The sequence below is a fragment of the Nicotiana sylvestris genome, chromosome 3 (assembly GCF_000393655.2).
Source record: "Nicotiana sylvestris chromosome 3, ASM39365v2, whole genome shotgun sequence".
Lineage (NCBI taxonomy): Eukaryota > Viridiplantae > Streptophyta > Magnoliopsida > Solanales > Solanaceae > Nicotiana > Nicotiana sylvestris.
In genome coordinates this window covers 166436426-166461381 of record NC_091059.1, presented here as the reverse complement: position 1 = coordinate 166461381, position 24956 = coordinate 166436426, and the positions used below count along the sequence as shown (strand labels likewise).

The 24956-nt window shown below is 39.1% G+C and overlaps 1 protein-coding gene across 1 annotated transcript; it reads right to left on the bottom strand.

The window, feature by feature from the left end:
• Window positions 1–2693, bottom strand: LOC138888307 (uncharacterized). The gene is made up of 5 exons (XM_070170154.1): window positions 2572–2693; window positions 2236–2524; window positions 1948–2130; window positions 1300–1862; window positions 1–1240 (listed from the first exon to the last, which is right to left on the bottom strand). The coding sequence occupies exons 1-5, from the start codon at window positions 2691–2693 to the stop codon at window positions 1–3; spliced, it is 2397 nt and encodes a 798-aa protein (XP_070026255.1).
• Between the last annotated feature and the right edge of the window lie 22263 nt (window positions 2694–24956).

The following is a 24956-nucleotide window of genomic DNA, read 5'->3' as shown; positions in this document are numbered from 1 at the left end:
TCATTGATATTCCACCCTTGGTTTTGTTTCACTTTCCAATTGGATTCTGTGCTCGCAAATTAACGCGGGAATCCCATGGATGTCCGCAATTGTCCATCCAATGGCTTGCCTATGCACCTTAAAGACTTCCAACAATCGTTCTACCTGCACATCATTCAACAAAGAAGAAACTATTACCGGTAAAGTATTATTTGAGCCAAGAAATTTATACCTCAAGTGCGGTGGAAGTGGTTTGAGCTCTAGTTGTGGTGGATCAATAACATATGGATTTTTGGGAGGTGTGGCTCTATTCTCCAAGTCGAGAGAGAGCTTTGCCAGAGCATAATCGTAGGACCTAAGCCCCTCCAATGCATTGACCGACTCCATGTACCCCTCCATATCTTCACCATCAAAGTTCACCAAAATAGCTGCCAACGCCTCACCGAGGCATTGTTCTTCCATTTTCATTTCGACCGCATCTTCCACCTCATCAACAACATCAATCACCAAACTTCTTTCATACTCATGTGGTAGTTTCATACCCTTGCTTGCTTGGAATGTGACCTCTTCATCATTCACACAGAATTTGATTTCATTCTGTTCTGAATCCATGAGTGCTCTTCCCATGGCTAGGAATGATCTCCCCAATATGATAGGGATCTCTTTGTCAACCGCACAATCAAGGATTACAAAATCGGAGGGTAAATGAAACTCTCCCACTTTTACAATCACGTCATCAACAATTCCTACCGGTCTCTTGATGGAACGATTGGCCATTTGAAATCTCATAATTGTTGGCCTTGGAATCCCTAATCTTGCTATCTTGTAAATGGAAAGCGACATTAAGTTAATGCTAGCCCCATTATCACAAAGAGCTCTAGCAAAATCATGCGCCCCGATAGTACATGGAATAGTAAAGGCTCTCCGGTCTTCTTTCTTTTGAACTGTGGTTGTGGCAATAATGGAACTAACCCGATGAGTCATGTTCACCACCTCATTCTTAGTGGTCCTCTTCTTAGTGATCAAATCTTTCAAATACTTAGTAAAACCCGGCATCTCTTGAAATGCTTCCACAAATAGAATATTCACTGATAATTGTTTGAGAATGTCGTAGAACTTCTCGAGTTTGCTATCATCAACCTTCTTGGCGAGTATTTGAGGGAACGGAGGAGGAGGTCTAGGAATAGGTGGAAGAGTTTTTGGTGTCTCTTTTACCTTTTCCTTTACCTCTTCCCGGTTCTCTTCTCTTCTTGCACATCTTCTGGAATTATCTCAATTTCGACAACACTTGGCTCTTCAACCTAAACCCCTTTCTTGAACTCTTCTACTTCAACCACTTGTTCACCCTCTCCTTGTATTACCTTCCCACTCGTATTAGTAATTGCCATGACATGAGAAGTTGGGCCACTCCCACCACCCTTTGGGTTCACAATTGTGTCACTAGGGAGTGTTCCCTTTTGCTTTGGATTTTGTTCCCTAGAGAGGTCTCTCATTTGCATCTCCAATTTTTGAATGGATGCGGTATGAGAGCCAACAAGCTCGGTCATGTTTCTCATAGAAGTGTCAGACTTTTCTTGATTTTGAAATATTCGTTCAAGCATACTTTCCAACTTAGACTCACTAGAAGAACCTTGATTTGAATATTGACCCTTTGGGGGAACATAAGGGTTTGAACTCCGGTTTGAGAAGTTGTTGTTGTTCCAATTTCCTTGGGTTGAGCCACCTTGATCATTTCGCCATTGTTGGTGGCCTTGCCCTTGAGGGATTGGCCTCCATTGATTTGGTTGTCCTTGACCTTGGTATTGTTGCCTTTGATAGCCTCCTTGAGAGTTGTTGACATAATTTGCTTCCTCAAAATCCTCATTTGATACGGGTTGCACATACTAAACCACATTTACCTTCTTCGTTTGGCTTTTGGTGAACATCTTTGTCAACACATTGACATTTTGTAGCAAGCCCTACAATCACCTGATCTCTCTCTTGATTTTCCTTGATCGTGTTGCTCAAGGAAGGAGAACCATATGTAATTCCACCTGTGGTGTCCTCGAAATGCCATGCTTGATTATGCTTTGCCATTTTGTCAAGTATTTGTGTCACCCTTGCAAATGATTTGTCCATGAAAGATCCGTCAGCTGCATTCTTGGCTATAGACTGGTTCATAGGATCCAAGCCCATATAGAATTTTTCCAACAAGATAGAATCCGAAAAGCCATGGTTGGGAGACCTCACCAAATATAATTTGAAATGATCCCATACCTCATGTAGATGTTCTCCTGGTACTTGCTTGAAAAAGAAGATTTTATCCCCGAGCTCAGACTTCTTACTTTGCGGGAACCATTTAGACAAGAAGGCTCGGACAAGTTCGGTCCAAGAATGAATGCAGTTTGGGGGCAGATTTTGAAGCCATTTCCTTGCGTCCCCAGCTAGAGGGTACTTGAAGCATCTCAACCTTAGGGAATCATCAGAGACGTTGTTCTGCTTATGCATTGCACACACACCCAAGAAGTTTCTACGATGTTGTTTCGGATCATCATCAGTGGAATTCCTGAAAAATCCCTCCGCTTTGAGCAAAAGGATTAAACCATGTTCTACCTTGAAAGTTGCAGCGCCAACGGCGGAGGTGCAATAGCATTTGTATCCGCAATGTACTCCTCGATGTCCGCAAAAGGATTTTCTTCCATTTCTACCTCTAAGTCTTCACCATATTCAGACATGTTTTCCTATCAACACCAAGCAAAACAAGCAAAGTGTGATGTAATAGAATAAGACGTAAAGTAAAGTACATACTAATTAGTAATTTCAAAATCGTATTCCCCGACAACGGCGCCAAAATTTGATACGCTCAAATTACACTTTAATAAATAGTGTAAGGCAGTTGGTGTCAAATATAATAACCCAACAAGGTTGGGGTCGAATCCCACAGGGAATAGGTGTGAAAAGGTTACTCAAATAGTATGTTGCTCGACTAAAGTCGTAGTTCTATCCGGTTAACAGTAACAAGAGTATGAATTAATGGTAACAAGAGTATGAGTTGAGTTTAATTTGAAGTAGCAGCTAGTTGATATATTGAAAATGCAAATAATTTGATTAAAGAAACCAAGGTTGTGTCCCCTTTAATGAAGTGTAATGTTATCGGTGTTAATATGATATATTTCTAATGGAAGGTCCTTTTGATATGCAAATGATGTCTAAATGACTACCTAATATTTTCCAATAGTTGGGTAGTATTTCCTCTTTATGATTTTTCCAAATATAAAAGAGTTACAATCAAGGACAATCAATATATGCCAAATAAAACCTACTTATTCCAAAACGATTCTATTAAACAAGGGTTAAAGCCTTGAGTCTTTGATATTTACTCCTACCAAATTCCAACCCACTTTCCCAAGCAAAGCAAGAATTTAATGGCACTTGTTAATGTTTGCAACCACCAACAATAAATGAAGAATGAGAAGTAAATAAACATCAACCAACCATTATATATATATATTCAATGTTAAACACTCATTAACATAACACCCATTTAGGGTCCACAACCTTAGTATTTAAAGTTAGCTACACATGCTAAAATACAAAAGGAAGAGAATATTTAATGCCATAAAGCTTACAAAGTAAAAGATTCTTGACTCAAAAGCTTCCAAAAGAGAGGAATATTAATGCCTTGTATTGTCGGTTCAAAGTCAGACAATATGAGCCCACAAAATTACAATAAATCTATTTATAGAGGGCCAAAATTCGGGATAAAAAATGGACAAAAATGCCCTTCCAGGTCAAATATGCGACCTCATTTCTGTCGCATAATAGACATGCGGTCCGCATTCTCGTCAAGCACATCGCACTTCAGAACCCTAGTTTCCAGGCCTCCACCGCATTCATGGTTTGCGATCCGCATTGTGGAAATGCGACCGCATTTTGCATCGCATTTTCTTCCTTCAGCAGCCTTCATGTTTAGTTTGCGGTCCATTATGCGGCTCGCATACACATTATGTGATTGCAGATTGGACTGCATTTTTGACGTTGAACTTTGCCCAGAGGACTGTTTTGGTTTGTGATCTCAGTGTGACATCTGCGGCTCGCATATGGGTTTTGCGATAGCATTTTCACACTTGCGATGCCTTTTTGCTCTTTTCTTGTCTTTTTGTGGCTTTTTGGACTCCTTTTCATGCTCTTAGGTCTTTAAGTACTACACACTGCAACAAAAACACTAAAATAACATAAGTACACAAGGAAATTGCATTTAAAACAAACTAAAATCGAATAAATTAGTATAAAATGTGCCAAAATTCTCCGACACATCAATCCATGTACCATTCAGAAGCGATGCCGACCAGGCTCTCTCTAAAATAAGTCATGAGAAGCTCTTTTTTTCCACCTTCTCCCTGCAATTGGTTGCAGTACCTCTTGAGGTGGGCTATGGGATCCCCATGCCCGTCATACTTTTCAAACTTTGGGGTTTTGTAACCCAGGGGTAAATGCACGTGTGGGAACATACACAGATCAGCATAGGATATGCTCTTTTGCCCGCTTAAACCCTATATATTTTTGAGACTCTGCTCCATGCTCCTCATTTTTCGGGTAATCTCCTCTTGTTCAGGGTTCTTTATGGTTTTCTCCTATCCCGCGGTAGACTTGTACCGGGATGGCTGAGGGTAAGCATTGGTAGTGAACTTGGTATGTTCTGCTGGGAAGGATGGTACCTGGAAGGTGAAAGATGATAGATCAAAACTAGGCCTGGGCAAAGTGGGTTGTGTCGTGGCTGAACAAGGTGGTGCAGTGAAAATGTTGGAGGCCGCACCTAAAATCAACACTTGAGGGCGAACCTCAGAAGGTGTTCCGGCAAAGTGGGCTGAGATGGTAGGATATCCAAGTGGGGTGTTCGGATAACTTATTAGGACGTTGGAAGTCCCACTTGCCCTGGGAAGTAACTCAGGGAATCCAGGTATTGCACGGACCATGCGTCCCACATTTCCATCATGCGGAGACGCAGAATTCTGTTTTCCTCAGTAGTTGCTGACCCAGAAGTTGGGATGGCCGAGATCGGGCTATCCTCCAGGATAGGAACTGTTGGCAGATGACTTTCTGATGACGTTTCTACACTTCCTTTTGATCTTGTAAAGTACGGATGTGAAGCAAGATTACCACAAAATCAACCACCTTAATATGGAAACTTAACTCAATAGTAGACAACAAATTGGTTAGTTTGAAGCAAATAACATATAGGTAATCGCACATTGGGGTGTGATGCACCTATACAGTTGAATGTGTTTATAAATGTTTCGCAACGGTTGCGTGTTTCATCTCGGATTTTGTTTATCTCTCCACTTTTCCTTTCTTTCCACTTTGGCTCTTTAATGCTTCTCCTCTTATTCATGTCTTCCTCTCTTTTCTTTCCTCTCTTTTCTTGCTTTTCTCGCTTTTCTTTTGGTTTTTCTTTTGCTCTCTTTCTTTTTTTTTGGTTTTTCTTTCATTTGAGTTATTTATAAAATCATGACCGGATCCGATGAGGATTCCCTACGTATCACGACGCTGTGTGAATCAGATCATCACGTAATTCAAGGAATAAATGCGAAAAATAAAGAAATAAATTTCGGGGTTTTCCAAATTTTCATTAATAAAACTTCTACTTTACTGAGTTACACAAGACTCAAAACATACTTTTTCTAGGAATTTAAAACTACAAATAGACTCAAAACATACTTTAAAATGAAAATACAGACTCGAAAAAGAGAAAACAATCAAGAGTATATCAGTGCTTCCAAATCTGCCCTAGGAGCACCAGTTGGTCTTGTTGCTAGCCTCTGCACCATGTCGTCCTGGAGGCAATAGATATCATCCATTATTTGGCGGACGAAGATCATCACTGTGGCAAAAAACATGGAGCTAGTCATGTCCTCGCACTGATTGCATTTCATCACAATGTAGTCGGCTATTCTTCTAACCATTTCCTTGATGATGCCTTTTTCTTGCAACAATCGCCCAGTCTGATGTGATCTAGCCTCCAAGACCCGGGTGGCTGCATGATTCTGTTCTTGCAAATGTTGTATGTCTCCCTCTAGCTGTGCTATCAAAGCGTAGCATTGTTCTCTCTCAGCTTTGAAGCTCTTGGCTTGTTTAGCCATTTTACCTTTGAGGCTATTGAGCTCCTTTTCCCAACCTATGATCCCTCTTTCATATCTTTCTTTCATCTGTCGAACGAAAGCTGCATGTCCTTCTGCATTTTTGGCCAACTTTGTTCGTACTTTTGCTAGCTTAGACTCAGTTTTTTGCAAATTATCTTCACAGTCACGTACCTTTTGTGTAAGGTTGTAGATGAGCCTTTCATCTTTTCTACTTCTGCCTGGGTTCTCGGCTGCTATTCTCAATTGTCGAACCTGGGCCTTGAGAGCTTCATTTTCCTGGGCCAGCCTTTTTCTTTCACCCTCAACTTCTCGTGCATGTAGATCATTGTTGAAGGTGACATTTCTCTACTCTTCTCGCAAAGCGTGAATGCTGGCTTGATATTTCTTTTCCTTTTCTCCCCATGCCAACCTTTCCTAGATTTTGTCATCAAAAGCTTGAACATGGGGTCTTTTTGTAGGCTTCTTGGGTTCGGGCTTAGGTTGTGGCTCATTGTTCACATAAAACCTTCTTTCAAACCATACAACAAAATTGGGATCAACTTCGCCCCTAGCCGAGTCTGGTACCTGGTTGTCATTTTTTAGACATCGACAATCGTTCCAGTCCCGTTGAACTAAAGCCTCGGGTAGCATTGCTTCTGGGTGTAATTCAATGACTTAGGTACTTAGATCTGCATCTTCAGGTATCACTCTATATCTTCCCAGTTGTCTCAAAGCTCTTTGTGGTGCATATGGTTGGATACTCCTCAATCCCATCATCATCAAGTAGCCTTTTGAAGATGTCATGTATATGACTTCTGCTATCGGAAGCCATCCTATGGTCCATTCAATTTGATTTGCTTTCAGATTTCTTAAATGGGAGACCCAAGCTTCAACTCCTTCTGGCGGTTTGTAGTCTTCAACCCTTTCCTCATAATTCTTGATGAAATTGTTCCCGTGCGAAGCATATCTCATGAACTTAGGATGACGGCGAAGGTGTTCGATCATCCACATTTAAAGAAGAATATTGCAACCCTCGAAGAACTGAGCCCCAGATTTGCATAAGGTTAATGCCCGGTAAATGTCTGCCAGCACTAACGGGACAACTGTGTGATCTTTTTTGGTAACGAGTATCTATGCAATTATGGCCATATGAGTGTCTATTATGCCCTCCGCATTTGGAAAGATCATGATTCCTAAAAATGCCACGATGAAAGCAAACCAACGATGAATTTTCCATGTGCTCTTTTATTTTTTGTTATTCAACCCCTTTTCATGTGTTTCAAACCCGGCTGAGTGCCCGAACCTGAAGTACAAGAAGTAGAAAGAACAACATCCTTTGCTCACGTGGGCCTTCTTCATTTCTTTACTAATGTTCAGAAGATCGAAGAACTTGTGCACAGAGGGAGCCCTTGGGAATATGAGTTGCTGCTTTCTTAACTCTTGGCTAAAATCAATATCCCCGGCCATTTCTTCCATAGTGGGGGTGAGCTCAAAATCCAAGAAACGGAACACATTATGGACGGGGTCCCAAAATGTCACCAAGGCTTTGATCAAAGCTTCTTGGGGTTTAACGCTCATGATGTCTATAATGGAACCTAATTGCTCTTTTACCCAATCCTTGCCGTCTTCATCCAAGTCATGCCACCACATGCGCAGTTGCAGCTGAGCCTGCTTTATGACCAACTATGACGGGTTCTGGACAACATTCATTTGTGAGGGGTCCTGGACAGTATTCATTTGTGACAGGTTTGGACAGTATTCATTTGTACCTGCGGAGGATTAAGGTTAGGGTTGACTCTTGTGGACTTTTTTTGCAAAACAAGTCTTTCAATTTCTAAAGAAAATCAACGGACAAAGACCCCTTTTATTGCTACTTTAGCAAAAATGGTCGTTTTTGCAAACGTGGCCCCTTCGCAATTCCAAACAAATTTTAAGGCCAGGGGCGAGTATTTTACTGGAAAAGACACATTTTAGACAGAATTGCTAGTTCTTCCTAAAAATAGCCTTTCGACAATTGAAAGATAATCTAAGGCTATTCCGGTAAGAACGACTTAAAATACAAGCGAAGCTGGGTCGGCTTATTCTTTTGACCAAAGCCCTAAACTGCACTTTACTCGACTATTTATTTATTTATTGTAAAAAATGAGGCCAAACCATATGTGGGTTGCCTACGTATCTCACATCCTGTGAGAATCAGACCTGCGTAGTTCGGTTAATTTTGACATAAAAAAACATGATATTCAACTCACTTTTTTTAAACACTTTTTCCCTTTTTTTAAAAAAAACAATTTGGCAGAGTTTTGAGACGTTTGTCAAATACCGGGATTTTTTCAAAATCGGGTAAATTCTCTATCCTAGCTTACTCTTGGTTTTTCTCTTTATTTCCTCTTCCTATCCAGTCAACATGCAAGCCGAAACAAATAAATATCCGCATAGCACGTAGGATGCATCAGGATGGTCTTTATTTTCGGGTACACCTGTCCTAGACGGACCCAACCCCTGTATTGAGTCCCCAAGGTCAAATGCATGTGATGAAAATAATCGTTCCTACTAGGGATTCGGCATGAGGTTGCGTTATTCTAGGTTTAAAACCTGGGGTTTGTGTTCTAGACCTGGCTTACCCGAGCGGACAAACTCGAGTCGAGGAGGGGGCAACGTACCAGGAGCAATAAAGTCTGCTCGGCCTTGTTGCTTGCCCATCCCCGTCCTATTTGGTATAACTCTAACAAAAAAGTGGGCCACGCGAACGTGACACCGTTTCTGAGAAGACTCAGAAGGGAGGCGTAAGAAGACATTTAAATACAGTTCAAATAATATCAAAGCGGTAAATTGCAATTAGCACATTCAGTCTACAAAATACAGTAATATCAACAAATAATAAATCCAAGCATAGATCATATTAACAAGCTCGAATTCTTGAACCCTGAACCAGAAGTTCGGGGTTCATGTTCCTCAGCTGAGACGCCAGAGCTGTCACACCTCTTTTTTACCCGACCCGAGGGCAGATGTAAGGGAGTTTTTCCAATTTAAGTGACATTATTCGAAATGGAATTATTTTATTTATTTTTCAGAGTCGCCACTTGGAATAGTTAATGGTGTCCCAAGTCACCGGTTTATTTTTAAATCCTAAATCGAAGAAATCGACTTTATTTAAAAGTCTGTGAGACCAGAAATTCTAAGTAAGGAATTCTGTTAACCCGGGAGAAGGTGTTAGGTATTCCCGGGTTCTGTGGTTCTAGCACGGTCGCTTAAACTATTAATAATTGGCCTATTATCTTATTTACTACACATTTTAAACCTATTGTCCATTTTTAACTTTATAACCGCTTTTAATTATTTTATGAAATTAATCTGGAATAAATTATGATTGTCGTACACTTGTTTATTTGATACACATTGCGAATCGTGTTATGGGAACCGTACCCACGATCTACAACATGTTTAATTTATTTAAAGTTATTAGAAATTGTGACCGGGTCACATAAATATACCCCCGAATTTGAAAATTAGGTATCACAAACTACGTCACATGAACCGCACCCGTAGATATGATAATTTTATTATAAACGTGTCTAAAGCAAGCTACGAATGTTCAAAATATTTTCTACACTAAGTTATAATATTAATGCGAGGGCCATAGATTAGGGGGTTCATTTGTGAATGGCATGCCTCAATTTATTTCAAAAGGTTTTACTCAACTAAAACAAACTATGAATGTTCATATTTAAAACTAATTTGAAATTAGATATCACAACTACGCCACGGGAACTGTACCCGTAGTCGTGATGGTTTATTATTAATAGCGCCTAAAGCAAGCTAGGATGTTTGTTTTCTTTCCTAATCTATTTTGAGATTATTGTAAGGCCGTAGATTATGAAATCACTGTTGGAGATCACGGTGAACTAATTTGGAAACAAAAGGATAAATATGCACATGTGGAGTCATTAGGAAATTACGCTATTCAAAAGTTAACACTGCAAGCTCGCTACTGTTTCAAGGAATCATATGCTAATCTAGTGTAGGTACTCTATTTGTCGTGAATCAATTTATGGCATTTTCGAAAATGTCCAGTGGCTTCTGCAGAATCAAAGCAAACTACAACCAACTAACTGTGATAATGAAGGTACACAAAACATAATTTATCTTTGAAAAGAAGGAGAGATTGGTTTATTTTACAGCGGCATTATTTATTCCAATCAAATTATAACGTAGCTGCATCTAACATATATACCTCTATTTTTCCTGGAATATTCATCTATTATGTAATGAAATTAACAGTAATCTTGCCTTGGAATTAATTTATCTATAGCATTAATTTAAGTATGAATTACTAAATTCTAAAGTATTAACTAGAAAATAGCAGTACATTCTTCCCTTAATTAAACATGAGCAAACATCTAAATACACTAACAACATTTAGAAGCAAATAAAACTATTCAAAAGCAATATATCATTTCAAACATGTATCCTTTAGCCACTTAAGTTTATCTTTGCAGCATTTACCAAACAAGAAAAAATAATTCAGATTGTAAATATTTAAACCAATTTCTAAACATATATACAGAGTATTCAATAACTTAAAATAAACCAAAACCATATATCTACTTCAACAATTTAACTGACTTATGTCCATCATTTTCCGCAAAGCCTAAAATCATCTTACGTCCATGGAAGAATTAATGTTTCATATCATTTAAAATTCAAATAATTACAGAGCTTTCATGTTTACCTTCTACGCGGAGAAAATAGCCGAATTGACAAATAAAGGCTAGAAAGCAGTGAGAATGAATCTCGGCAAAGACTCCAGCGAAACAACCCCAGATTCAGCAATCAACAGCATTGAGAAAACCCAGCAGAAAACTTATAGCTTGAAAACCAAAATCTTTGAAGAACCAACACTAGAACAATAACACTAGAACTTACAGAATTTTCTAAGATCCGATGGAATTTCTATTTCTTTATTTAATTTTTAGCCTGAGTCGGAGGCGAAAGACATTAGAGAGAGTGAAGAAGACGAGGAAGAGGACCAAAGGAGTGGTGATGCGCTGTATCTCCTTCTTGAGAGAAAAATCAGAGAGGGATCCTTTTTTGAGATCCGTCGTTTTTCATTGTTGAAGATGAGAGAGTTGCTTCTTTATCTCTAAGGTGGGGAATCCGATTCTTGGTTTTTTGATGCAAATGAAGGAGAAACCTCAAAAAACCAGATGAGTCGTTGCTCTCCTGATGAAGGGGTTCAAATCTTTTTTGTGTCCAAGATCTGATATCTTAGGTCTAGGTTTTCTTAGGCATTTTTAGGGAGATGGGTCAGGCGGGTCGATTTTAATGGGATCTGGGCTGGAGCGAATTTGCACAATTGGGCCACTGAAATTTTCTTTGGCCCAAATCCTAAGCAAGACCCAAAGAACATTAATTCCTCTTCTTTGCTTTTCTTTAAAAATTCTAAATTAAACTCTATCAAATTTGCAACATTAATTCTATTTATTCATTTTCTAACGACTAACTAATCTTTCAATTTTAACAAATGTATGTAAAATATTAAAAAAAAATATTTTTGTTTCTTTTTTATGTATTAATTTTAAACGATTAAAGAGTAATTAATTTCTAAAAATGCACATTAAACCTAAAGTGACATGAAATGAAAAATGTGATAATTTTTATGGTTTTTCTTATGATTTTAAAATATTAAAAATGCATGAAATGCAACTAAATAAAAAAATTTGGTGCTCACAATTGGTGCCAAGGCATAGTTTTAAAAATATTATGGGAAAAATTGGGTATCAACAGGTAACACAACATTTTTAAATAAAAGGATTAGGAGAATGCTTACCTTATGTGACTCTTAAGTTAAGACTCATCGTTTCATTCGGTACTTTACTATTCTTAATAGTTGTCATAGTTTACTTTAATTAATTTCACAAATTAAACTCCTTATCCTATGTGACGTTTTTACTTTACTTAAACACCATTGTTACGTTTTATTTTATCAAATTCTAAATTTTATTCGGCGACTTATCCGATTCTTTGTTTTATTTGAAAATATTATTTTCTTTACCCTAATGACTTCTAAACTAAACTCATTTGATACTATATCTTCTATAAATTTTACCTTATTTCATTTTATTTGGTTCCTAAATAAAACTCAAATTTTCTCATTTGATTCCCTACTTAATTCGAGGTTGTTATTATGCCTTATTGTATATAAATAAATCTCTTGAATATTTTAATTAGCATTTGACATGGAGACAATTTACATGGTAGCTCCTGGATCTTGCCGTGCGAAAGTGATTTGAAAAATGTGGGCATGAGGTTCTATACGGGTAAGATTTGGAAGTTGTGACCTACGATTTGAGATTACGAGGAGCAGTATCTCGGGTGATTCTTGTTGTAATTCGTGTATTAGGGACGATTTGATTGATTCAATTGTCATCGGTTCTCCTTGCTTGAATTTATTCATAATTTATTTGTATTCTAACTATATTGTTGTTTTATTACCTGGTTGTTTCTTGTTGCCATTCATGCTTCTATTATTGTTACTATTGATTGTAAATTGGTGATCTTTCTGTTGTTGGTCTTACATTGATGTTCTTTTCATTGTTAGCTCTATGATATATCTTGTACAGGTTTATATGTCTGGTAGGTGTCTTGACCTGGCCTCATCACTATTCTACTGAGGTTAGGCTTGATACTTATTGGGTACCACTGTGTTGTACTCATGCTACGCTTCTGCACATTTTTGTGTATATCAAGGTACTTATGATCGAGTTGGTTTGAGACTTATGTTTGCGCGACTGGAGACTTCATTATATACATGCTCGACGTTCGCAGGCCCCGAAGTCACCTTCTGTTGTATTTTATTTCCATTGTTTCCTATTATTCCGGGATAGTGATGTACTTGTTATTTTTAGTTACTCTTAGAAAAGCTTATGACTTGTACTACTGGTTTTGGGATTGTATGACGATGTTGGTTCAGCTATGTTGTTATAGTTATTATTTAATGTATTGTAGTTAAGTTAGTTAAATTCCATTAATAATCAGCACGTGTTAAGCTTACCTAGTCTTAGAGACTAGGTGTCATCACCACATACTAAGGGGGAAATTGGGGTCGTGACAAGTTGGTATCAGAGCCAGGTTCATAGGTGCTACGAGTTATAAATAAGTTTAGTAGAGTCCCGTGGATCGATACAGAGACGTCTATACTTATCTTCGAGAGGCTATGGAACTATTAGGAAATTCCACTTCTTTCATTCATTATCATGCGGCATTGATTCGGCTTGAAGCATATATTTAATATTCATTTGCATCTACTTATGTATGATATTGCACACTCGGTATTAGCTATGCACCAACGGTTTTTGATGCTGCAGATGGGCTATGAGGGAGCCATGGATGCTCAAGCATTATCTCAATGTGTAATCCATACTGAGGATGCAGATGTACTGAGAGATCATTTAGTTGTCCACGTGGGGGTACAACAAGTTTTGATATCTAGTTGATAAGTGCGAGCTCGGGAAGATTTAATTGGTTGCCTAATTGCCGCAATCGTAGTAGGGTCATGACGTGGATATTGATTTGAGGATAGTTGGTGATATTAGAGACTAAGTTGTTTGTGTGGAATTTCTACTCAGTGAAAGGCACCTATTATCATTCAAGGCACTGGAGGAGTGAGTTTGACTGCCACGAGGATGGGCATTCGCTTAGTAGATGATTTGAGGAATCTTATAATTGGTGTTCTATGAACTATGATGGTTATATTATGGATCATCAGATGTTGTGTCCTTTGGCTTCGCGCCAAGTAGGGGGGTCATGTGTTATATCAGTTTTGGTCTGAGAAGTGTATATGGTATTGAAGGGTTCCTCGAAATTTGTATATAATTAAGATCTGAGATTTGCATGGTATTGCTGGGACTTGCGGTATTTCTGCATCATTAATAATTCAACATTTCAGTATCAAAGAGGTTAGAGAAACAACTTTAGATTCACATAAGGTCTCTATAGCGTAGGTATCTCGGTTGCGGCATTATGGGGTGCTTCAGAGGGAATGCAATGATTTATGAGCTTATGGGCTACGTTGTTCGTGCTAGGATCTTCTGCTTTGATCTTTGGTTTTTGGATTGTTGTGTACCAATAGGGAAAAGTGTTACACTAAAGAAAAGTTGAGGAGGATCCGAAGGAACGGGTTAGCTCAGTGGTGTTGGGTCAGCATAGCTATAAAGGTAATTGGTCCTTTTTGGGTAGTAATTGTCTACCAGTGTTTATGGCAGTACTCTTGGGTTGGACGGTTTGCATGACTTGGTTGAGTTGGGGAGACTCGGTCCTAATGGCTTAGTTATGTCCGGGCGGGTCTTAGAGAGTTCTCAATGGTGTCAACCACGGCTTGAGCCGGCTGTCTGCTACTGGCATAAGGAATATGTTGTGCATTATGGTTTTCTCCTGGATGGACATCAAAAGTTAAGAATATGCTGGCACTATTTGGTACCGCATGTGATGAGCGTGCATTTTAGGAGGGCACCTTGTGTTTTTGCTTGCGGATGCTTGACTAGTGGTATAGTGATTGCCTGGTTTTAGGGCTTCTAAAGTTCAAGTTTTGCTACGCTGTATGGAAGGTCTATGGAGGTATTCCGTAAGATGATGGAGTATGAGTGATGTATCAGCCATTTGAGTAGCGTAGTTGAGATGAGGTATGGAAATTCTGGTATTCATGAGGTTTCGGGACTGGATGTTCTCGTAGGCGGACTATCCCTTGATTGCATATTGCGAAGAATATTGAGAATATAATAACTAATGGCGCATGTTATGGATAGGTTGCTATTGACTTTTGAAAGGTTATTTACCTGTTTGGGAATGATCGAAATTGGTTTGGGGGCTATTTGAAAGCCCAATGAGAACGTGTATTCTATATCAGATCAAGTTTGGTTACTCTTACAAAATTGATATCCTCGGTTTAGTATCGGGCAGAATAGATGCCATTCATTCCCCAATCTGTGTCATGTACTTCTCTCTTATGCTATGATGGGTTGTGAAGTTATGTACTCACACACATGTTGTAATCCCATTCAGGCCTTATGGCGATATGGGCAAGATGTTCCTCGTGATGTTTATTTGCTCATTGCACCTTAGTTGTGCTTGCTTTCCTCCATATTGTATTATTTCTATTCATCTTCCCACAGTTATATTTGTGCACTCTATCGTGCTTAATGTTGGCATATATGTTATCAGTGAACCCGAGCACTTTGGCGCGATGGGTATCCCTATGTGGATTGATATATTTGGGATCGGGTTGCACGATGCAACGGATGTTATGTGGGATACCCTTCCTTGTGCTTATTTCGTGTTTTATTTCCCCTACTGTGGGATAAGTTGATGAAATTGTACTTTTGTTGTTATATCTTTCGTACTTGTTAGACAGTCTCTGTACTTTGCTTTCGTTCTGTCTTTAGAAAATTTCCTTATGAGTTATTGCATGTTTGGTGTACAGACCGCGTGTGTGGGAATCCATGCGTTTTGGTGTGACTTGTCAGTGGGATGCTTGTATGGGCTGAGAGAAGGTTTCTAGACCTAAGATTTGCGCTATCGTATCATGATGAGGAGTGTTTGGAAGGATGATGCTATATTTCTGCTCGGAATTGGGCAATGGCCCTTAGAGGATGAGAGAGCTTCTTGGCTTGTTGATTTCATGGGTGGTTATGAGTTTCCTACATGCTCTTTTATCATAGGCAACATTGCGGAGGTCCGAAATGAGGTTTTATTCAATATGAATTGTATTACCTGTCGCGCCCCTTTTTCTCGCAAAAGCGGTTCTCGATATGTGACAGCTCTTTTAAATGGGTAATAAAATAGAAGAGTCGCCACCTAATGGTGTAAAGTGCGTTAGAGCGCCTATTTGCTAATAACTTTGTTTAACTAGTCTACATTACCAAAGATCGGGTAAGGGCTCAAATTACCTCAAAGAGAAGGTGTTAGGCACTCTTCGAGGTCTACAACTATGGGTCTCGGCCGAAATTTTACACTATGTGGGATTATCGGATTATAATTATCATATGTGATCATGTAAGCGAGGGAAGACAAGGAATTTAAAAGTTCTACTATGATGTAAATAAGTGTAAAGAAAATTGCGCAAGAATTAAACTATAAATAATCAGTACAGGTCTTTGGAGGTTACATGATACAACTTCATTGTTTCTAAATTCAAAGAGACGAAGCGCGAACAATAAACATAAAAAGGAGAGGGCTCCTAAATTTTTTGGAGATCACCTCATACAACATAAATAATACTTCGTAACTCCCTTAGGGTATGGGTTGCTCATATTATTCATCAGGCACAGACTATCATCTCCTGCTACCCAATTACTAGGTTAAAGTTGTTTACTTAAAGTGCTCTAATTCAATTCTAGATCGTGTCCTATGTGTGCGCTACCCATCCCATGCCTATGGTCCAGGAGGCTTTGGCGCACATTCAAAACATGTAGGACTACACGTAGAGACAATAAGTTGCTCTAGTTAGCCTCCACAGATAATCAACAAATGCATGCGGACAGATTCTTATATTAGGCAGTAGACAGTTTCAGAATTAAGAAGCATTAGAGTCGTTAAGTCCTATAGGTATGGCTTCCATATGATTCCGATTTCAAGCATCTTATAGGCAGTACTGCTGTTTTAGACTAACGAATTTGCATATTACAGGTATTACAGACCCTATAGGCATGATCTCTAAATTGTTTGCACAATGAGGCAGTAAAACAACTTGGTGTTACCAGCATTTGACTTTATAGACAGGCTTTCTAGGCGAGTAACAGTATCTCATATGCATGATTTCTAATAATTGGTGTTTGAACGCGATTTTATCATACTTGTTCCTAAATGCATGTCATCTAGGTGAGCAATATGATGAAAGTGACAGAAATAGTCAATTAATTAGTTAAAACCCTATAGTCATGGTATCCAAATGACCATTAGCAAAGGTATGTATTTTTACATCCTCTAGGCATGCTGTCTAATAATTAAACAAGTAGTTATTGGCATTTGTGTCATGCTCCAAGCCTAGGGGCGAGACCGGCACTTAGTGCCTCACCTATCCTTGCGTATCACTTGCGACTAAGAGTCTCTGAACATATAATGTCATACTTTGGCCATGGGCAACATTACAAGATAATGTGCAATGCAAAATATAAAAACTGAATAGAGACTAACGCTGACTAAATGTCAACATAAGGCTAGGCGGGCAAGGCCGTCATAATTACTACAACTGACAAGCCAACAAAATATACATACAGGGCCTACAGGCCCAACATACTGTACTAACTGACAGGATATGTCTACAAGCATCTACTGATAGATGTACTATGATTGGAACAGGGCCTCGACCTACCCATATCTTATCTACATATATACAAGATGCACACCAAAACTTCTAGACCCGGCAACTCCGAAAGACGGGGAGCTTATCGATAAAGCTGAACTCGGGCAAATACCTACTGGGGAGGTCTACCCGTCTGTCTATCTGAACCTGCACGTATGAAATTGCAGCGCCCCCAAAGAGGGACGTTAGTAACTGAAACTGAACTGATAATATAATAACTGAAAACAACTGGGGTTCAAAGATAATCTGAAGATATGCTCACCTACTGATACCGACTCTGTTCTCTCTATATAATAAGTAAAATAGTTGTCCGACCTTATAAGGCTCGGTATATATATATATATATATATATATATATATATATATATATATATATATATATATATATATATATATAATTGTTCTGTCGTAGTAGGCTCGCTCATAGGCGCTCGGCCATACTAGGCTCTGTATCTCGACCATACTACACTCGTTTGTACGCGCTCAGCCACAGTAGGCTTGGTGTATAACTTACCATCTGATCAGAGGCTGCCCAATAGGGGTCTGCCCATCGATTATAGCTCGATGGTAATGAAAATAATGTAATACTGTATATATAAACTCCCTGCTCTCTTAACTGGAAGAAGAAAATACTCAATTGAATATGAGTCCCTATAAGGAGAATACGATGACTTACAAAACTAGAAAAATATACGTAAATTTCGGGATATGAATTTTTCTTTATGTCTCGCTATCAAATATAAAAATCTTTTACTTATGTTGATGCTTTATTTTAAAATTTCCTTATTTCTGTTATGTTTGTCTTAAAGAATATATCTACTTTGTAAAAGTTCTAAATGCAATCTGCTTCCGAAAAGTTAAAGAAACTCAATTGCTTTTATATACAAATTTATACAAATATCTTACAGAAAATTCACGTTCACTCAAAAATGTATATAATACAATTTTTCAACTATTATTAAATAATTACCTAACCATTTTATTTGAAACAAATGATACGGTTTCATTTATGAATAAGCATAACAAATATTGCTACATTTTTCCTCATAAATATTTATTATTCCTAGAAGAACACTGGTTGAATAGGATAAGCTCAAAAATCTAATTCGTGTGCGATTTATTTATATAGGATCATCCTAAAATGAAAGAAGGGCTTAGCCTTAACATACCAGGAGTAGGAAAAAATCCGTATAATATTCTTGAAAAAGATTGCACCGTACTCCTTTAGAACCGCAAAATTTTACGTTGCTATGGTTCTAACAATTCTCGTTGGAATTGTTTGGTTGCAAGAATTTTATTGAAATCTTGCTGGATGGAGTTTGAACGTAATGTCTATGAAATCAATTCTAGTTTGAAAATGTCTGGAATTGGAATTTTAGGAAGAAAATCAAATCTTGTAATCTTATGAAACTAAGTATTATAAGGTCTTACACTTACTTACACGTAAGTGCCTTGTAACTTTATATGGACACTAAGCCACTATGACTAAGTGTCATAGTCCATAGTAGTGGCTTTCTGCCACATGGGGGTGGGGTGAGAATTATTAAATTCTTATCCACTTATTAGGTGATTAGGTAATGTCTCGTTACCCGGTAATTAACCAATTACCCGCACAAATTAAGAATTATCTCAAATTACCTAAAACTACTACTCATTTTTAATATACTTTATACATCATACTATTACGGTCATAAGGTACCTTGTATGGTACTAGTCCATAAATATCGGGTATTATAGCTCGGACCGTGTTTTATCCCAAATCGACAACCTTCAACAAAACTCATTTTCTTTAGTTCGTGTATCCTTTACCTTCATGGCACTTACCTATTGCTTGTTATAAATAGCATAAATATGCTAACATTAGGATAATCTCATCCCCGAGTTTACGTCAATTAACTGAAGACGAAACTTTAACGTACAAAAAATGCGAGATGTAACATCCTTCCCCCTTAGAAACATTCGTCCTCGAATGTTCAACTCCTCCTGATCTATATATCTTTGGCAGGGTCGCCCTGAAACATTCGTACTTTCACGGAGGCATCCTCCTTATTCCATAGCTTGAAAACTTGTCGGTCTAGGATGGCAACCGGAATTTCCACGTATGACAAGTCCTCTGTAATCTGTATATCATTCGTGGGCATCACTTAGGTAGGATCACCGATATACTTCCGTAACATAGATATGTGAAAAACCGAATGAACAGACTTTAACTCCTAGGGTAATTCTAACTCATAAGCTACTTTTCCCACTCTCTGAATGATCCTGTAAGGCCCAATATATCGTGGGCTAAGTTTGCCTTTCTTGTCAAACCTCATCACATCCTTCATTGGTGACACCTTTAAGAACATCCAATCATTAACCCCGAACTCTAAATCTCATCGCTGCATGTCAGAATATGACTTCTAACAACTCTAAGCTGTCAGCAGTCGCTCCTAGATAAGCTTTACTTTTTCTATGGCCTGCTGAACTAGGTCTGGCCCATGTAACACAGATTCTCCAACATCAAACCACCCTATAGGAGATCCACACTTGCGCCCATACAAAGCCTCGTACGGGGCTTTCTGGATACTAGAGTGATAACTGTTATTATATACAAACTCGATAAGAGGTAGATGTTCGTCCCAACTTCTTTTAAAATCTAACACACATGATCGTAACATATCCACGAGCGTCTGAATCATGCGCTCGGGTTGTATGAATGAAAAGTTGTGATGAGATTCACTTGAGTCCCTAGACCTTTCTGAAATGACCTCCAAAAATGTGTTGTAAACTGGGCCCCACGGTCAGATATAATTATACGGGTACTCCGTGTAGTCGCACTATCTCCTTAATGTATAATTTGGCATAATCCTCTGCTGTATACATAGATCTAACCGATAGGAAATGAGCTGATTTCATGATCATGTCGACTATCACCCATATGGAATCAAACTTATGGTGGGAACGAGGTAAACATGCGATAAAGTCCATGTTTATCGCCTCTCATTTCCATGTCGGGATCTCTATAGTCTGCATTAGCCCTCCGGGCTTCTGGTGCTCTATTTTCACCTGCTGGCAACTAGGGAATTGAGCGACATACTCAGCAATGTTCTTTTTCATATCGTTCCACCAATACACATCCTTAATGTCATGATACATCTTTGTCGACCCAGGGTGAATGGAATACCATGAATAATGTGCCTCTGACATAATCCTGTCTCGTAGCCCTGCTACATCTGGAACATACAAACGACCCCTGTATCTGAGAACCCCATCTCATTTGAGTCCTAACAACGGCTTCTTCTGTTGTGGAACCCGCTTTCTCAACTTGACTAACTCTGGATCCTCGTACTTAATATCCTTTACTTCAGCTATGAGATATATTTTACAATATTTTGGAGTACAACTCCTACATTGTCAGAGTCTACTAACCGAACCCCCAAACAAGCCAATTGATGAATCTCTCTTGTTAATTGTCTTTTCTTGGCCTCTACATGTGCTAAGCTACCCATAGATCGACGACTAAAGGCATCTGCTATAACATTAGCTTTCCCAGCATGGTAAAGAATGTTAACATCGTAATCTTTCAAATAACTCAAGCCATCGCCTTTCTCGCAAATTCAACTTTTTTTTGCTTGAAGATATATTGCAGGCTTTTATGATCTGTGAACACATCAACATGAACACCATATAAATAATGTCGCCATATCTTAAGTGCATGAACAAATGCAGCTAATTTGACGTTATGGGTCGGATAACTCCGCTCATGCTTCTTTAACTGCCTTGAAGCATACGCACTTACTTTCCCATGTTGCATCAGGACACATCTTAACCCGACATCTAAGGCATAACAATACATGGCATAACCATCTAGACCTTTTGGAAGTGCTAGAACTGGCACTGAGGTCAACCTGTTCTTAAGCTCTTGGAAAATCTGCTCACAGGCCTCTGTCCGCTGAAACTTAGTCACTTTCTGCGTTAGATTTGTTAATGGTGTTGAAAGAGAAGAAAAACCCTCTATGAACTTCCGATAATATCCTGCTAAGCCTAGAAAGCTACGAATATCTGTGGGAGTGGTAGGTCTAGGCCAGGATTTCACAGCCTCAATCTTCTGAGTGTGTACCTTTATACCTCTGTCGGATACAATGTGCCCCAAGAATGCTACGGACTTCAACCAGAACTCACACTTAGAAAACTTAGCATACAATTTATTATATCGGAGGGTTTGGAGTACCACTCGCCGGTGGTCCACATGCTCATCCTTTGAACGTGAATAAACTAGAATATCGTCAATAAAGACTATCACGAACAAGTCTAAATATGGCCGAAATAGGCAATTCATCAAGTCCATAAATATGGCAGGCGCATTCGTCAACCCGAAAGACATGACAAGAAACTAGAAGTGGCCATATCGAGTCCTGAAGGCTGTCTTGGGAATATCTTTCTCCCGAACTCTGACCTGGTGGTACCCTGACCTCAAATCTATTTTTGAAAGCATCTAGCTCCCTGCAACTGATCAAACAAGTCGTCTATCCTTGGAAGTGGATACTTATTCTTAATAGTTACCTTGTTCAGTTGCTTATAATCGATATACATCCTCGGCGAGCCGTCTTTCTTCCGGACAAATAGTACCGGTACACCCCATGGTGAGGTACTGGGTCTGATGAAACCTTTCTCCAGTAAATCTTTTAACTGCTCCTTGAACTCCTTCAATTCGACAGGTGCCATTCTATAAGAAGGGATGGATATTGGTTGTGTCCTCGATAGCAAATCGATGCCAAAATCAATCTCTCGCTCTGGAGGAATACCTGGAAATACATTCGCGTACTCCTTTACTACTGGAATAGACTGAAGTGTAGGTATCTCAGCATCTGAATCTTTAACTCTCACAATATGATAAATTCACCCTTTTGCGATCATTTTCCTCTCCTTCAGATAGGAAATAAACCTGCCTCTAGGTGTCGCTGTATTACCTACCCATTCAAGGACTGGCTCACCTGGAAAATAAAATCTAGCTGTCTTTGCTCGACAATCAACTGTGGCATAACAAGCTACCAACCAATCCATGCCCATGATAGCATCGAAATCCAACATCTCTAGTTCAACTAGGCTGGCTGAGGTCTGACGACCACAAACTGATACCGTACAACCTTGGTAAACGCATCTAGTGATAATTGATTTTCCGACCGGTGTAGATACCGCAAAAGGATCACTTAGTATTTCAAGCACTATACCAAATTTCCTCGCGACAAATGGGGTAATACATAATAAGTAGATCTTGGGTCTATCAAGGCATAAACATCGTGAGAACAAATGGTCAACATACCTATCACAACGTCGAGTGAGGACTCTTAGTCTTGTCGACCTGCTAGCGCATAGATACGATTCTGGTTACCACCTGAACTGGACCCTCTACCTCTGCCTCGACATTTACCAGCCGAAGATTGAGACTCGCGCCCTAAAGGATGCACAGACATAGCTGATCATATTGTTGAATTTGCTGGTTGCACCATACTCCCAGAATCTCTATTTGGGCAATCTCACATCTTAATCCCTGGACATCAACATGTATAACAAGCATCAGAACCGGTTCAGCATTAGCCCAAGTGTCCTCGACTATAGATGGCACACCGCAGCGGAAATGGCCCTATCTGCCTCGAACCTCGTTGTCGTTGCAAAACTTGACGCCTGGGAGCTCTCACCTGGTTCTGACTGAGTATAGCAGTCATACATGTAACCCTATAGCTGAGGTGGCGGAGGTCTAGGTGGCCGTTCGAAGTACTGGGGCCTGTAACTACCCTAAGACTGCTCCTGAGACCTGGCAAATCTCATCCTCTTACGCTGCCCTGACTCAGTCCTCTCCATACCTTGTTGTTGATGCCTACCCCTCTCTATATTCTTGGCAAATGCCTAAATCCGGGAGATATCCATACTATCCTATAATGCAACGGTGGCACATGCCTCAGTCAACTTTAGGGCCAACCCTGCTATAAACCTGTGGATCCTATCCCACATAGTAGAAACTATGGATGGTGCATATCTGGCCAATGAGTCAAAACGAAGACTATACTCTCAAACACTCATATTTCCCTGCTTGAGGGCTGGAAACTGATCGAGTCAGGCCTGTCGGATCTCTCGCGGTAAGTACTGAAAACGGAGACTATACTCTCGAACACTCATATTTCCCTGCTATGGTTCTAACAATTCTCGTTGGAATTGTTTGGTTGCAATAATTTTATTGAAATCTTGCTGGATGGAGTTTGAACGTAATGTCTATGAAATCAATTCTAGTTTGAAAATGTCTGGAATAGGATTTTGAGGAAGACAATTAAATCTTGTAATATTATGAAACTAAGTATTATAAGGTCTTACACTTACTTACCCGTAAGTGCCTTGTAACTTTAAATGGACACTAAGCCACTATGACTAAGTGTCATAGTCCATAGTAGTGTCTTTCTGCCACGTGGGGGTGGGGTGGGAATTATGAAATTCTTATCCACTTATTAGGTGATTAGGTAATGTCCCCTTACCCGGTAATTAACCAATTACCCGTATGATTAAGAATTATCTCAAATTACCTAAAAATACTATTTATTTTAATATACTTTATACATCATACTATTATGGTCATAAGGTACCTTGTATGGTAATAGTCCATAAATATCGGGTATTATAGCTTGGACCGTGTTTTATCCCAAATCGACAACCTTCAACGAAACTTGTTTTCTTTAGTTCGTGTACCCTTTACCTTTATGGCACTTACCTATTGCTTGTTATAAATAGCATAAATATGCTAACCTCAGGATAATCTCATTCCCGAGTTTATGTAATTAACTGAAAACGAAACTTTAACGTACGAAAAACGTGAGATGTCACATTCTTTACCCCTTAGAAACATTCGTCCTTGAATGTTCAACTCCCCGTGATCTATATAACTTTGGCAGGGTTGCCTTTGTAACAACACTACTACCAACTCTCCCTGTATAAACTTAATAACCCAACGCCACACAGGACCACAATTATGAATAACGACAATGGCCTCACATGACCAACGACAATAACTAACACAAAATTCTATACACGTACTTTATGGTTATGATGTCTCAGTTGGACCCTTCTATGGAGATGGAAATAAGTAGTGATATCTAGACTTCATGTCTTCCTCGGCCTCCCAAGTTATTTCTTCCACATTGTTGTTCCTCCAAAATACTTTCACGGAGGCAACCTCCTTATTCTGTAGCTTGCGGATTTGTTGGTCTAGGATGGCAACCAGAATTTCCTCGTATGACAAATCCTCTGTAACGTCCTTTCTTTCTATAAGTCTCACCTAGCAAGCCACCCCAACCCTACAGCCAAAAAAGGTAAGCGCCTAGCGCGAGCCTTATTTATTAGTTTAGTAAAGTCAAGTTTTGGCTCCCTAAAGACTAAAGAAATGCATAAAAAAGGGGGGACTTATGCAACGGGCTATGCCACCCAAACCAACTGAGGGAAGTCGCATCCGTCCCATCGCAAGCACCTACAATGTCATGATCACATTGGTTTTG

Excerpts from the sequence above, each read along its gene's own strand:
- LOC138888307 (XM_070170154.1), bottom strand. The coding sequence starts at position 2,693 with ATGTCTGAATATGGTGAAGACTTAGAGGTAGAAATGGAAGAAAATCCT. Across the intron at positions 2,525-2,571 it reads TTGGCGCTGCAACTTTCAAG|GAATTCCACTGATGATGATC; the intron begins GTAGAACATGGT and ends GGGATTTTTCAG. Across the intron at positions 1,241-1,299 it reads CAAGTGGTTGAAGTAGAAGA|AAGATGTGCAAGAAGAGAAG; the intron begins GTTCAAGAAAGG and ends AGATAATTCCAG.